This window comes from Zalophus californianus, chromosome 9 (assembly GCF_009762305.2).
Source record: "Zalophus californianus isolate mZalCal1 chromosome 9, mZalCal1.pri.v2, whole genome shotgun sequence".
NCBI lineage: Eukaryota > Metazoa > Chordata > Mammalia > Carnivora > Otariidae > Zalophus > Zalophus californianus.
The window spans coordinates 63,976,308-63,992,582 of NC_045603.1; the positions used below are offsets into that span (position 1 = coordinate 63,976,308).

The 16,275-nt window shown below is 42.6% G+C and overlaps 1 protein-coding gene across 6 annotated transcripts in view; it reads right to left on the reverse strand.

Annotated features, from left to right (window-relative positions):
- Window positions 1-2,160: 2,160 nt before the first annotated feature.
- The window catches only part of SPATS2 (spermatogenesis associated serine rich 2), a 150,835-nt gene continuing 136,720 nt past the window's right edge, over window positions 2,161-16,275 (reverse strand). For all 6 annotated transcript variants that reach the window (XM_027594659.1, XM_027594656.2, XM_027594663.2 and 3 more), the window contains 5 exons: window positions 13,856-13,914; window positions 9,076-9,185; window positions 5,883-5,985; window positions 4,447-4,661; window positions 2,161-3,401 (listed from right to left, as the gene is read on the reverse strand). In XM_027594659.1, the coding sequence (XP_027450460.1) occupies window positions 3,090-3,401; window positions 4,447-4,661; window positions 5,883-5,985; window positions 9,076-9,185; window positions 13,856-13,914 (799 nt within the window). In that variant the 3' untranslated portion in view covers window positions 2,161-3,089. The remainder of the gene's footprint in view (window positions 3,402-4,446; window positions 4,662-5,882; window positions 5,986-9,075; window positions 9,186-13,855; window positions 13,915-16,275) is intronic.

Here is a 16,275-nt window from a genome sequence, read left to right on the forward strand (position 1 = left end):
CTGAACAAAGGCCTGACCATTCCTTGGTCTAGTCCTATTGTAAGCACAGGCCCCAGCCCTCAGCACAGTGCTTCCTCCACTGTACTCACACCAGACAGGGGGGCTCTTTCATGTAACACTACTACCTCCTAGTATCTTATTCAATGTGTCAGTCGCCCCAACTAGGGTATCAGCCCCTTGAAGGGCTGTAGTTTACTTATCTTTACCTCTCCTTAGCTTCCAGCTTAGCAGCTGTACAAAGCACCCCCAAACGTTGTTGATGAAGAGTGTAAATCCATGCATCTTTAAAAGGCCTTTTTCAATAACTATATGGCCCAGCAACTCCATCCTAGAAATCTACCCTTAAGATATACTCACAAGTAAAAATTATACATGTATTATAAGATGCTCATTTCAGCAATACTTACAATAACAAAAAACTGAAAACCATCATTAGGGACTGGTTAATTATGTTAAGTTTATACAATGGGATATTATGTAGCCACAGAAAGAACAAGGTATATTTATGAATACTGACATGGAAAGAGATTTAAGTTGTATACATTCTTTTTAAAAATTTTTTAAAATTTTATTATTTCTTTAAAGATTCTAATTATTTATTTGACAGAGAAAGACACAGAGAGAGAGGGAACACAAGCAGGGGGAGTGGGAGAGGGAGAAGCAGACTTCCTGCTGAGCAGGGAGCCCAATGAGGGGCTCGATCCCAGGACCCTGGGATCACGACCTGAGCTGAACGCAGATGCTTAAAGACTGAGCCGCCCAGGCACCTTTTTTTTTTTTTTTTTTAAGATTATTTTAGAGAGAGGGAGGGAGAGAGTAGGGGGACGTGCAGAGGGAGAGAATCCCCAAGCAGACTTCCCGCTGAGCAAGGAGCCCAATGCGGGCCTGATCCCACAACCCATGAGATCACCTACATGAACTGAAACCAAGAGTTGGAGGAGCCCCAACCAACTTAGCCAGCCAGGCACCACGACCCTGAGATCAAGAGTCACATGCTCTACAACTAAGCCAGCCCAGTGCCCCTCTTCAAGGTGGTTTTGACAAACATGAGGCCCCTCATCCACCTAGGAGGTTAAATACAGTCTTGCCTGGATACAGGGAAAGACCTCATAATCCTTCAAGGTCACTTCAATCTCTGGATTTTCTATCAAGTATAGAAAGGGAAGCAATTAATCAGAAAAGGAAGGCTTCTCCCTGACACCCAGCAGGCTGATGGTGTTGTTGGACAAATTCCCCAAAATGAGGTGATCAGCCCTTTAGAAAATGGCTTCCCGGGCACCTGGGTGGCTCAGTTGGTTAAGCGACTGCCTTCGGCTCAGGTCATGATCCTGGAGTCCCGGGATCGAGTCCCACATGGGGGGGGGGGTCCCCGCTCAGCGGGGAGTCTGCTTCTCCCTCTGACTCTCTTCCCTCTCATGCTCTCTCTCATTCTCTCTCTCTCAAATAAATAAATAAAATCTTTAAAAAAAAAAAAGAAAGAAAATGGCTTCCCAGTATTCCCTGACTACTGTTTTTTTTACTGACACACACACACACACACACACACACACACACTCTCTCTCTCTCTCTCTCTCTCTCTCTCTCTCTCTCTCCCTCTCTCAATCTGTTCAACCAACCTGAACTCCGGCAGCTGAGCTGCAGCCAAAGAGCCAAGGGAAGCCCTGAGGCGGCTAAGTTCTGCCCCACTGCCGCTTGCAGGCCGGCCTGCAGACTCCGGAGAAGGAAAAAGCTCTGCTGTTACTCAATCATAGATGCTGGGGGTGGTGTGGGGTGGAGGGGTCTGGCCCCAGTGCTACCTGCTACATGCAGGCGCTCAATTACACCATTACACTTGCTATGCCTGTCAAGGGGCAGGCAGGCCTCGGAGGAGAGGGGTTGCCCAGGAGAGTTGCTGGCAGTGGGGTTTTTCTCAACTGGCAAGCTTCCTTTGGAAAGTCACCGTTCCCTATACAAGAATCCTTTCCCACAGGGAACAGCTGCATTTGCTCATGCTGGCCTTCACATTTTCGTCTGGTGCCGAAGCTAGGCGGTAGACAAATGACTTAGGAATCAGCCACCCTCATTTAAGGCCCAAACAAGCTGCCCAAGTGACTTCTGCCCCACGAGGCCCAAAGAAACCCGGCTAATGAAATGAAGGCATTCGCTGTTGTGAGACAAAGGTGGGAACATTTATGCAGTTGTTTTTATTTATTCAACTATAAAGACTGCGGCAATTTTCTGATGGGTAACACCTTAGATCAACACTAATTATATTGCTATAAATGTGGTTGAGGATCAGAAGAGGATTCAGGAACAAGGGAGAACAATAACAACAAAAATCTTCAAACATTGAAACCAAGAAATACTTGTTTTCTCCTTTAATTAAATGCTACTCTCCCACCGATTTCCTTAGACTGGTCTGCAGTCTAAGGCGATAGGAAAACAAGGCTTTGGGCATTCTGAAGAGATAGCGGGTAAAGCTATGGGGCCAAGCCAGAGACTGGAACCCTGATCTGAGGGTCAATCTCAGGTACGTTCTGAGAGCGGAGGCAGATTCTCAAACGTTTTCTAGTGTTCCTTCCGTTTCACCAATTAAATGTCCCCTTCTCTGGCTTAATTCAGTGCAGGACACAATCCCCTCACTGCCTTTCCTGGTCACACTGCCAGGTAGAGGGCACCTGACAGGAACGTGTGGCTTCTGCTTAGCCTGGAGAGGCAGCTGGACGAGCTCTGACCCACCTCCTCCTCCTGAGAGCCTGAACAGCAGGAAGGTGCTGAGGAAGGCCTCTTCCAGCAACTGAAAGGCCCTGTGCACCGGGAAAGGCACTGCTGACCCTTGGGAAACCTGGCATCAGTGGCCTGTGATTCCGGGTGGAAATGACCAATCAGAATCAATCCATATCATTGGGAAAGGTCAAGGGAAGAAACAGCTTCCCCTCCAAAAATGGTAAAGAGGAAATGAGGAGAGAAAAAACCAAAAATATTTAGAATGGCATAAAAAGTGATATGTGTAAACTTCTTTTTATTATTACATCTAACTATAAGTTTCCTAATAAGTCCAGTTACCAAGTTGAATTGTGTAGGATAGAGGAGAGAGGCCAACTGGAACCTCAAGAGTTCACAGCCCCAAGCTGAGAGGTCCTAGGTTTGCGCTGGGGGAGCCCCTTTTTGAATGAGGGCTTGGGTGGGCTGGGCTCCATGCTGGCTCCAGTTCCATTGGTCCCTGCAGAGTGGGCCTGGCCCCGTTCACTAATGTTTCCTGATGCCTGGGATGGAGCGCTCTGATACCTGGAACCAGATGAATACCATGAACTATTTCTGTAACGACCCATACTGTCATGTCGCCCTTGGTTCATGGGGTCATTGGACTTTTGGCCTTGTGGCCTGTAGCCTTGTCCTCCTCGTCTGTTCCCCGGCAATACCTGAGAATAAAAGATTACAGTGTTCAAAACACTCTGGCATTATGACACCCTGTCTGTTCCAGTTCAGCTTACAGGAGTATTCTGAAAGCCTAAATTGTGGTATCCCACACTTGGGACTCAGTTATCTCTCAAGACTCCCAGAATTGTGTCAGCCAATCCAACCTAGCCACTACCCCAGAATTAAGAAATCCTTCACTACTTTTGCCCCACCTTTCACCCCTAGGCTGTCCACTGGAAAGGAGAGTTCACTTTTCTTTAGCTGGGCACAAGAAGAAAGCTAAGAAGGAAGAAAGAACATTCTTTGGGCTGTTCCAACCCTCAATTGGGCAAGGATCTTATCACATGGCTGAACTCTATGGATCACAAGCCATTTGCAGGGATAATGAACATCTGGAATAATAAAAGAAACATCATTATAATCTGCTTTGCTATACATCACCAGCCATAGATTAAATCCTGCTGCTGTGATATTTAGGACATCTTTCACATTACAACCCAGAAGGCTTACGGCCCAGGGTTTTATTTTTGTCCTCCTCTTCCAATGTAATCCCAGTTCTGCACAGCACTGCCTTGGATTGCTCTTGTGTATCTTCTTCAAACCAGGAAAAGAAACTACGGATTATGTTTCAACTTCCTGGTGTTCGCCCCCCACACCACTAGGTTCACGCTCTCTCCCTGAGATACTCCACACTGTGCTTCCAGAGAGCTGCTGCCACCGACACATTCTGCAGAGCCTGCCACTATGCTGTTCCTCCACCTTGAGATGGGGGCACGGCTAATTACCAGGCAATACTACCTACAATAGCTAGGATTGCCACCAACTTGAGAAAGTCAGCAGTCCTGGCAACAGGAAATCTAAGCTAGCTGGTGGTTCGGAACAGACATACCAAATGCTTTCTCTGGAACTAACTGGGGCTGAAGGGATTCAAAATAGGTGTGGAATGGGCATCAAGAGAGGAAGGTAATGGACTGAGCTGTCAGCATTTAAATGGTGACAATCTGGTAACTTTTCTCCATCACTGGCTTAGTGGGGCAGCTGGGTTACCTCTCGATGAGGCTGGAAGGGTCGGCCACTGGAGTTTGCCGTGGCTGCAGGAGTCTCTCCTGGTGCCGAGTTTTTCTTGTTAGCACTTGTAAGGCTGGGAGCAGAGGCCCAGGTGGACGAGGAAGCAGCAGAGGCGTCACACGGGCTACTCAAGGACACAGATGTAACTGAGCTGCATCGGGATCTGGTTGAATAGCTGTTCTTTGGATGGGACACTGAATGAAAACATGAGGAGTATGCTGTCATATGATGGATGAGCATGATGGGTAAGGTTTTCCCTATTTCTTCATTTCACAATAAGCAATTTAAGATAAAGAACTGTCTACCTGAGTAGTTGTAAAGGTAAGCTTATAAAATGGGTAACAGGAAGGAAAATCTCCCTTCTGCCCTCTTCCACTCCTTCCAAATCCTCACTGCTTTGTTTTTTGTTTTTTCAAGTTTTTATTTAAATTCCGGTTAGTGAATCCCCATTGGTTTGTAAAGGAACGCTCAGAGACAGGAGAACAGTGTAAGAGCAGAGTAATCGTTCCCCCACCAACTAATGACTTCTCAGCATTTCCTACTAAACTCCTGGTTATGGCTCCAGCAGCTGACTAAGCCTAGGAACAATAGTATGGGCCATATGCTCAGTTTCCTATGAGGGAACATTCTGAAGTACTGACTTCACAAAGAAAGAAAAAGCTGAATAAAAAGCTAAATCGTTTTCTAAAAAAATTTGTATGATGCAAGATATAAATAATCAAGATTAGTTAAACATGAACAGAACTAGTCTTTATAACAAACATGTATCCTCCCAAGGTTCTTTCTGCAAAAATAATCCCAAATTCAAAATACTAATGTAACTGAAAAATATGAATATTTTCACTTCAAATTTTGTCAGAATTCAATGACTTAAAACTACCTCTTACATTTTTTTCTTGGTTTTAAGCCTGGACTGATGCTGAGTTCACAACCACTGCTCTAGGTCCAACCTTTCACTTTTCTACTGACACAGAAAGAATAAAGGAGCTGAGCTCAATGTTTGACTGATGTGTCCCTATAAGCTCTCAAGTTAGGGGAGGGATCCCCCTACCCTTACAGCCATTATTTAAGCACCTATTCTGTGCCAGGCCAGGCAGATATTGTTATCTCCACTTGGGAGAGGAGTGAAGTGAAGCTCTAGAGGTTAATGTAAAGGCAACGATTCAAACTTGGTCTGACTCCAGAGCCCCCTAACATTGCAGATTTAGAGAGCTGGAAAACGCCCATCTTCTGAGCTCAAAGACTCTGCATCTGGTGACTTCTTAGGTATCTCAGAATTACTTTTCACAAAAACAAGCAAATAAAAACCCAAGAGGCACTAAAGATGAATCAGTGGAGAAGCCACAACTTCAGTCTCTGACAAGCAGGGTCTTCTCATCACCATCTCTAGCATCCAGAATCCCTCACCATCTTACCTTGTCCAAATGACTCAATGTCCTTCTTTAGGGTCTCTACGTCACAGGTGAACCGGGCTACTCGTCCCAGATCCTCATCATATTTACGCTCGCTGACAAAGTGCTGGGGAAAGGACAAAGGAGAACCTCCAGGTGAGACAAGCGCTAAGACAAGCAGAACCCACAGCTTGCTATATAGAGATGAAATCGAATTATTTCCTGCTGCCTTTTTTTTTTACTGCTTCAAATTTTGCAAAATGGCCATCATATTACCTATGCTGGGTGACCGACGAAATCCAGTCATTTTCTTAAGGCCCAAAGAGAAATCTATTGGGGAGCTTTATGAAATGCTCCATGATGGCCAAAGCCCATTAGGTATAATCAAGAGAAATAAATTGTAGAGATAGAAGAAAAAGTTTATAGTAGAGGGCCATCTTTCCACTGTTGACTACTCTCCACATTGTTCCATTTTATACAGAGGCAGAGGCAGCAAAAATGCTCATAAGTTACAACAGTGATTCCATGTAAACAGATGGCTTGGTGTTCTTTAATAGGAACTTCCTTAGGAAATCCACTTCATCCCTTTATGAAGTAGGATTTGTTATGGTCCTCAAAATGGGGACAACTTCCTGAGATGGAAAATCATTCATGTGAAAAGCCAACCTTGCAAATGAGAAGGGTTTGTGCTGCAAGTAATTTAATCCTTTTGAGCAGACTGAGCTGAAAAGTAATCAACCCCTTGGGTCAAAACTAACTAGAGACTGTGGGACAAGAAACATGTCAGGAATAAAGTGCTTCTGGGGGTGTCTTTCAGTAAACAATCTCCAAGGTAGCCTGGGATCTTTTTTTTTTTTCTCCCCAGATGAAAAGGAGGTGAAAAAGACAAGTTAAAGGCCTAGATATAATTTACAAGAACTGAACTCCTCAGAGCAGCCCTCTGGCAGGTGGTCTAATTCCACTCTGTATTTTCAAGGGGTACAATCAAATGCATCAGAATCCTTGGGATGGATCTAGAAGCAGTAAATGGGAAAGGAGACATCAAAATTCCCTCTGAGCCTTGAAGTCCTAAAGCTTCAGAGTACACTGTGGCTTAGGAAACATGAACCTCTGTGACATAAAGCCTTCAGACATGTAATATTAGTCGGAGAGTAATTCTGAAACAAATTCTATGGTTTGTTGAGCCAGAGACATAACAGGAATGACAGAAATAAAATGATCTGGAAATAAGACATTTAAATTGCACCACACCCACTTCGGTACACTGAAAACGTGGAGAGAAACAGATCCTTAGTCAGCCTGCAGAAATATTTCTAGCAGCTTTTTAACCACGTGGGAAGGAGAACAGATGAAGCCTGTGAGAGCCAGAACTCTCATCTAATTCCAAAGGGGTTTCCGGCTTCTCCCAGATAGTTGAATGAGACTGACTGGCATCAATGTGAAGATGACTTTCTATAATTTTTAGTAATATAGTTCTAGTTAATCAGAAACGGTAATTTCATATTGGCATTGTTTTGCTATTTCACCCCAATAGAGTTTAAGGGGGAAGGAATGAAAGACTGGCTCAGAATGGTGACAAGGATACCTGGAAGGGCTTACTTGATCTTCCACCTGTTTTCACTTTACAAAGACTGTGAAACAGCCTCTACAGCAAGTGCCCCTCTTAAAGATAGCAGAAAGTCTCACGTGTTCCAGAAGAGCAGAGGTTAAGGGCTTAGGAAGAGGGTCGGCCAACTCCCCTTGTTCCCACAGCTCACAGGTTATCATTTAGAAAGCCAATGTCTACCACTACCCATGAACACCTCAACCTCTTTCACGTTTCCACCCTTAGTCTCAGAAACACTTGCTCTTTATACAAGAATTTAAAATGTATGAGTGTTGAACCTCGGTCACCGTTATAAACAGATTACAATGTAATCAAACTGCTCATTTTTCTTATAAAATCAGAATCAGGGGCACCTGGGTGGCTCAGTTAGTTACGCATCTGCCTTCGGCTCAGGTCATGATCCCAGGGTCCTGGGATCGAGCCCTGCATTGGGCTCCTTGCTCATCAGGAAGCCTGCTTCTCCCTCTCCTTGCCATTTCCCCTGCTTGTGCTCTAATAAATAAAATCTTTAAAAAAAAAATCAGAATCAACCAACCATTTAAATATTTACTGATGGGGCGCCTGGGTGGCTCAGTTGGTTAAGTGACTGCCTTCGGCTCAGGTCATGATCTCAGGGTCCTGGGATCGAGCCGCGCATCGGGCTCCCTGCTCGGCAGGAAGCCTGTTTCTCCCTTTCCCACTCCCCCTGCTTGTGTTCCCTCTCTCGCTGTCTCTCTCTCTGTCAAATAAATAAATAAAATCTTAAAAAATATATATATTTACTGATTATCTACTATGTGCCAAGGCACTATGCTAGGTGCTGGAGACGTGCCAGTTCCTGCCATTGTAAAGTTCACCATCTAGCTGGAAAGACAGATCAGTCAGATGAACACAAAATGGTAACTATGCTAGGAAGGCACAAAATAGGGAATATGACAGGAAAGTTAGGAAGCATGAGTAGGTCCTGGTTATCTGTGTGCTGGAAGTGGGTGGGGGGTGTGTTTTGTACAGACTGAAAAGCATATGCAGTAGCCCTCTAGCAGGAGGGAACAGAATATGTTTGTGGAAAGGAGAAGCAAAGATGGCCAGCATATATAGAGAACAAGGGGGGACATGGTGTGAAATAAGATGGTGGCAGAACCTGACCCTGCAGAGCCCTATAGGCCATGTTAAGGATTACAGTCTTTATCCTAAAAGCAATGGAAGGTTTGAAGCAGGTTACTATGGTGTGAGGAACAGAGGGCTGGGGAAAGTGGGGCAGTGGCAAAGTGGCTGGGTGGAATCAGTTAAGAGGCTATGACAGAAGGCCAAATGAGAGATAACAGTGGCTTGACCATGACGGTGGTGGTGGAGATAAGGAGAAAAGGTCAGAGCTGAGATTTGGTAGGAGGTCAAATGGACAGGGTCTGCTGATAGATATAATGTGGGAAAGGAGAAATTTTCTAAGGTTTCCAGGTTGGACACCTGGGTAGATGACAGTACCGCTTCCAGAGAAAGGGAACATTGAGAGGGCCAGGTTTGAAAAGGGAAGATCTTGAGTTCAATATATGAGACATGGCCATGAATTATGGAGATCTGCTGCTTCAGTCCCCGAGGGTAAGAAGAAAGGCAGAGAGGAGAAGAAAGTTTTACCTTGATATCAGCTCTCAGCTCAACCAATTGCTCCTCTGACATTCGAACAGCCACATCAGTCATCTTCTTTAGAAGTTCAGCTTTCTTTTGTCGGCTCAACAAAATTTCCACTGTGGAGAAAAGGAGAGTATGAGTTTTATGTTCTGCTAAGTAGGATAAAGAAGAACTGGAAATATGGGCCTTGCAGTATGTATTTGGACAGCCAAAGCCTTAGCTGCCCACCCATCCAGAAAATGAAAATACCAAAGGTCCAGTTTCCACCTTCTTGAGGGACTCTGAAGGCAGTTAAATGGTAAACACTTTTTATGAATCATAAAGACTCATATATCATTTGTCATTTCTCTTTCTCCTCTTCCCAGTCAAAAAAAATTCTTTGAATCAAGAAACCTATGAATTAAAACAGAAATATGTACCCAGGGTAAAAAAAATTCACCTAGAATAAATGGGTGTAAGACGAAAAGTAAAAGTGTCCCTCCTACCTCTGACTTTGTAGTTGCCTCCCCAATAGAAACCAATGTTAACAATTTCGTATGCATTCTTCCAGATGTATTCTAGGCACACACAGCAAATCTTCTTCCCTTTTCCCCCTCTTCATGGATGGGAGTATATCATACACATGGTCCTCTCCTTTACCTTAGCTATTTTTACTTAACATATCTCAAAGTCCATTCGCTATTAATATGCTGGATCTCCCTCACTGGTTAACAGCCACATTGTATTCTACTATGTGGCTATACTATCATTATTTACCAAGTCCCCTAATGGTGGATATTTAGATGGTTTACAGCCTCGTAAGAAGTATATTCTTTGGCATGCTCCTGGATATATAACTCAGATATGGCCATGGAGGACAAGAGACAATATGGGGGGAAAAAATCTCTGAGTAGAGAACCAGGGGCTACAGAGGATGTGAGCAAAAGAAATCCTCCAAGGAAGCAGAACTAGGAGCTGCCATATGAACCAAGGAACTTTCTCTATTAGAAGGGCAGGGACTCTGCTATTCCTGTCCAGTAAGATTGGATCACTGCTTTTCCAGGTGGGCATTTTTTACTATAATTATCCTCTACTTTCTCTATCTGTATAACATTGGAGGAGGGGGAATTTAACTTGTCTTTTAACTTATGGGACCCCAGACCACAACATGCCATATTCAGACCTGTTGAAAGATCTGAAATTACCCAGCAGTCCTGGACTTTCAGCTGAATATTCTAACTAGATGAGTCTTTGGAGGTGTTGCCATTGAGGAGGAGGTGAGTGTGTTCCCACTTTTTAAAAAAGAAGGATGTCGGGTAGTTGAGGGGTGGACTGTAGCAAAGACTGTTAGCCACTGCATATCCATTCTCCTCTTCTTCCTACTGGAAGTCCAATGTTTTGGGTACCAATCTGCTTAGGTAAAAATCTACATTTCTTGGCTTTGCTACAGATAAGATAATTGTGTTATCACATGACTTGGTTATGTTATCACATGGTTTGGTCACTGAGATCTAAGCAGAACTCATGGGGCGGGGTTTACAGGACATCTCTTTAAAGGAGTCTTAGCCAGCAGGTAACATTTTGCCTCTCCTCGACTGGAGCCTTAGGAGGTATCTTTTGACCATAAGCACACTCTAAGGATGGCTGGGTACAAAGACAAAGAAGCCTGGGTCCCTCGTGTCATTTTGGAGATGTCTTGCCAGCCCTGATCACTTACCTCCAGACCTTTCATCTCATGAGAGAAAAATAAACTCACATTTATTTAGGCCACTCTGTTGCATGCAGTCAAACTCAGTTCCTAACTGTTATACATAGAATCCTGTAACCTACTTAGAAATTAGCCAAATTTGTGTTAGAAAATAAATAGAATTTTCCAAGAGCTACATCAGGTATTCCAGAGAGCTGAATGTCTTTAGCAATTTTACTGAGCATGATTGCCACATGTGTGCCACCTATGGGGTACCCCTATCCACAGCAAGTTAATCAGTAAGAACTTTCCCAGTAAGTGAGGAATGTGCCTACAAAAGTTTCTTGACACCGAGGCCCAACAGTTACAAATGATCTACTTGATCTGGCTCCCAAGATAAAACCTGTCTGCCAAATTCACTTGCTTCTCAGCTCCTACACTCTAGGATTCTAAGACAAAAGCATAGATCTCAACATGGAGGAAATGTGTCAAGTCAAGATCTCCACACATATGGGAGGACCTAATTACATAACCTGGGATCAGTCACAGTTTTTCCAAAGGACTAGTTTCTTCGTTTACTAAATGAAAACAAAAATAGGAAAACCCAATTATCTCATAAGGTTAATGTGAAGATCATAGACGAATGAGTGAAAAAACTCTAAACTGTGAAGTACTGTGAACATATAAATTAATAAAACGATTATGTGTAAAAAAGAAAAAGAAGCACATTCTTGAAAGTATTGGTAAATGAGTAATTACATTTAGTGACACTGAGAACAAGGATTTTCTTTTAAAGATTTTATTTATTCACTTGAGAAAGTGCGAGAGAGCAAGAAAGAATGAGAGAGGTGAGGAGCAGAGGGAGAAGCAGGCTCCCCCCTCAGCAGGGAGCCCGATGCGGGGCTGGATCCTGGGGCTTTGGGATCACGACCTGAGCTGAAGGCAGCTGCTTAACCGACTGAGCCACCCAGGTGCCCTGAGAACGAGGATTTTTAAAGGTGACGTGTAGAAGACTGGTGAGGGGTCAGGAATCAGGTGTGCAGAGTCTTCTAGGGCACAGGAAGAAAAGGTTCCTGTTTGTCCTCATGGTCATGGGGAGCTGGTGGGAGGGTTTCAAACAGGAGGGAGATGGTCCAGGAGGAATGTGTAGGGGAAAGAGCGGAGGCTTGAGGGCAGAACTTCAGGAGATGGAGGAGGGCTGGTCAGAGAAACAAGAAGACTGGGGAGAGCGGGCTTAGAAACCCCGAGGGAGCACGGTCATCGGTGCAGCCAGAAGGCTCTGCACGGCCTACTGGAGGAGCCGCACTGCCCAGGCAGGATGAGCCCATCGAAGCAGGGCGGGCTACAAGGGAAGGGGCTCTATGGGCAGGAGCGTAACTTGTGGAAGAGGACTGTGCTATCACTGCAGAGGTTGAAAATCCAAGAGTGTGTAAGGGGACACTTGGATTTAACTCCACCCCAGCCTGCTGTATATCAAAGTAGAAAATCAGGGTGACAAAGTTTATATAATTAATTTGATCAGTGTGGTTGTCCCGGCTGCCCCTAACCAAAGATTTTGTCGTACTAAGTGTCTGTGGAAGGGCACTGCAACAATAACTGTTTCTTGGGGCGCCTGAGTGGCTCAGTCAATGAAGCGTCTGCCTTCGGCTCAGGTCATGATCTCAGGGTCGTGGGATTGAGCCCCAGGTCAGGCTCCCTGCTTGGTGAGGAGCCTGCTTCTCCTTCTGCCTCTGCCTGCCACTCCCCCTGCTTGTGCTCTCTCTCTGTGTCAAATAAATAAAAATCTTTAAAAAAAAAAAAAGAGAGAGAAAACCAGGATTTTTAGCATGAGAGAAAGGAGATACAGATAAACAATTGATGAAATTAAGTAAAACTCTGTAGCTCTTAATTTGATAAAAAAAGATTGGTCACGAATTGATAATTAGTTGAAATTGGATGAGGGCAGTTAATTATATTAGCCTATCTCTTTGAAATATGTTTGGAATTTTCTGTAAAAGTTCTGTTTTTAAAAAGCACCTTCTCAAAAGGACTATGTCTTCTCACTAGTTTTATTTTATCTGAAACTTCTTCAAAATAGAACACAAAGGTACATGAATGGATCGAAATTGTCACATTTAGACATTTCAGGATATACCACTCGATTTAAATGAAATCTCACTTCTGAAAAACAGTGGAGAGTACCTGTTCAACATTTCAGATCAAAACTGAACTCAGCTCCGTGTCTCCTCTGGCCCATGACCATAAACACAAATGATTTAATTGTGAGTCATCATCTCAACCCATTTCCATTCTTACCAGTTTGAGAGCAGGTTAAAAGAAACACCCTCCTAATTACAAATCTAGCATTCAGCACATGGAGGTAAAACCCACTGCTGAAAAGCCCCAGTCAGTGCCATTGTGGAAGCTGCAACTGACATGCGCTTCTTTCCCTACAGCTGTGTATCTTTTACCTAACCTTTAACAGAAAGGACAAAAAACGTATCTGGTTCTTTGCTACAAAACCCCACAAATTACCCAAGTTAGAGTCTATTCTTCCAGAATCTTTTAGTAGGCTTTCAAGGAACCCTAGTCATGATATCCTAAAACTTAATTTCATTGAATTCCCCTACCTAATGATCACAGCCACTGAGTGAAGACTGTTCTAAAACCGAGAAAACAGAGAAAGTTCGGGGATAGGTAATGACAGGAATGTTTATACTAACGTGTAGGTAACCCAGTCAAGTCTCCTCTGATTATGCCAAACGTTTTTTGCCAAGTAGAAAAAAACCCGATGGAATTGTTCACTCACTGGAAGCTAAAAACAAAATAAAACAAAACCCAGGCACCTGCAAGGATACTTTATTTTCCTAAGTTGGTGCTGTGGTGGCAGAAACCATGAAGTACTCCCTTAGACATTGAATTTTACATTCAAAATATTAAAATTAAAAAATATTAAGAAACAGGTTCTTGTAAGGTTGTTTCACCTGAAAGGATTCATATGCCAGGGCAGTACAACTGCTCAAGATTGTTTAAATAAATATATAAATTCTTCTAGTGGCATTTATATTGAGCTTTTGTTATGAGGGTCAAAAGGCAAATACGTACTAACTGGTAATAGCTTTAACTACAGATCAATCTTACTTGCTTCAGCTTTCACTTTGTCCATTTCAGCAAGCAATGCCACTTCTCGATCCATTAAACTAGGAAAAGATGACAAAGGGAAAAAGGTTTGTCAGAAACTCAAACAGAAATAGCACATTGTTAACAGTGGAGAGAGACTTATGAGTTTGTTCACTAAAAGCATACTACCAAGTAAACCCTGTGTGGACCACATAAAAATTCTGTCTCGCCCTAAGCAAAGAATATTTTAAGGATTCCAATAAATAGACCTAATTTCCTTTTATCTCTATGTATTACAGTAAACCAGTAGGTGAAGACCAAGAATTGAAAACCAATAGGTGGCAGTAGCAAGCTACAGAACAATTCTCACTAAATTTGTGTTAAAGCAAAAGTCCTTATGGAAGTTACATATTTCCACATTTGTGCTCACATATTTTTTATTTTGGTCTATAAAATTGGACAGCTTTGCTTCTAATATATTTTACAAGGCAATACCCCTTCTGGGGCATGGTAAATTTATTCACAATAAGAATCTGTATATTCTCAACATTTTACCACAGTTGTGCCAAGTCACTGGCACTTTAGTCTGTTTTTTTAAAGTTTTTCTTAAATTCCAGTGAGTTAGCATACAATGTAATACTAGTTGCAGGTGTACAATATAGTGATTCAACACTTCCGTACATCACCCGGTGCTCATTACGAGTGCCCTCCTTCATCCCCATCACCCATTTAGCCACCCCCTCTCCTCCCCATCTCCCCTCTGGTTACCATCAGTTTGTTCTCTATAGTTAAGAGTCTGTTTCTGAGTGTGTCTCTCTCTCCCTCTATTTTTTTCCCTTTGCTCATTTGTTTTGTTTCTGGTGCTTTAGTCTTTAGAAGAAAAAATAATTAAAAGGTATATATACATTGTGCTGGTTCCAGGTCAACATTTAACAGTAATCCAGAAAAGAGGAAATCAAAGGTTTCTGGTAGGTTTTTACAGAAAAAGAATATTAAATGGGTAATTAGAATTTTCTCCACTGCAAATGTAAACGGTTTGCAGGCACATAAAGCTTTCTATGTCTTTATAAAAGAGCCCACCACCTTCAACATATAGAGAGGCAATAGTCTGCCCTAGTTTTCAACCAAGTAATTTTCCTTACCATATAGGTTTTATCAGTGGTGAAAAAAAATCTAAAATTTTAATACCTACATAGACATGAAATGTTCCAACTTTCTTCAAATTTGCTATTCATTCCCATTTCTCCTTTTGAATAGGAATATATCTATAGGGTTAACAAAAGTTGTACTCTTGTTTCTCATTGTAAAACTAATCACACACATACATATAAACACACACACATATATATATAAACACATACATATGAACACTGATTCAACTTAGCTCAATATGTAGTGATGTTAGCACAAAGTAGTTAATACAGAGACTACAGTGTGAGGCACAAAAAAAGGATAAGGCGGGGTCATCCCCTCAAGGAGCAAAATCCTTTATAGTGAAGTGCCAGAGAACATAGGTTTGATCATCATTACGCATGATGTTAATAAACAGACTTGTAATGAAACAGATTTGGTGGGCATATTAATCCAAAAGCACTAGACTGGAGAGAAGATGCGACTATTGTAGGGTAGCAATACTCTGCTAAGAAAGCACTTCCCACACCTTGACAATATTTTGCTCCAAGAACTCTAGCAGCATTTGGAATACCTAAAAGCAAAACAAAAGCACAACGGAGACAGGAGTTGCCAGGCCTCGATTTTGACACTTCTTTTCTGTTGCTGAATCACCTTAAGATGCAGACACTGTGTCCACCAGATGACAAATATGTCTCTGGCAAAGCTTGTAAAATATTTATTAAAAGACTTCAGCAAACAAGTAAGCTTTCTGCAGCTTACAAGCTTTATTATGAAAAAGTAGAATGTCATGTGACACATTTAGCAAGAAAAAAGTTCTGCACCGTCACAATCAGACTTTTCTGTGGCAGTAGGAGCTAGGAAGTACATCGTGTTCGCTTTTTTTTCCCCTGCAGGAATGACTAGTATCCATTTAAATAAACTCTGTTTTTCAACTGACTCACTGGTGATCATAAGAAATCCAGAGGCAGTTGCACAGACAACCATCCAACCACGCCATTAAAAAAAGTTTAACTTTCTCATGCCAAAACCCCCACTGAAAAGGAGTAAGCGCTTCTATTGCTTGTTTGTTGTTTGTAATGTCTTGCCATCTATTGATAACATTTATTGAGAGGTCCTGATGTCAGCCAAGAATTAAACAGAGAAATCCACTCATTAACTCAGGCTGTTGGGATATTTTCTCAGAAAAAAAAAGCCTGATGAAAATTCCAATTTTCCTTAAAATTTTCACAAGTCTTTAATATATAAAAATGAATCAATGTTAAAATATAAATGCCTGACAGTTAGCTTTTCTGATTGGATGTAAGCGC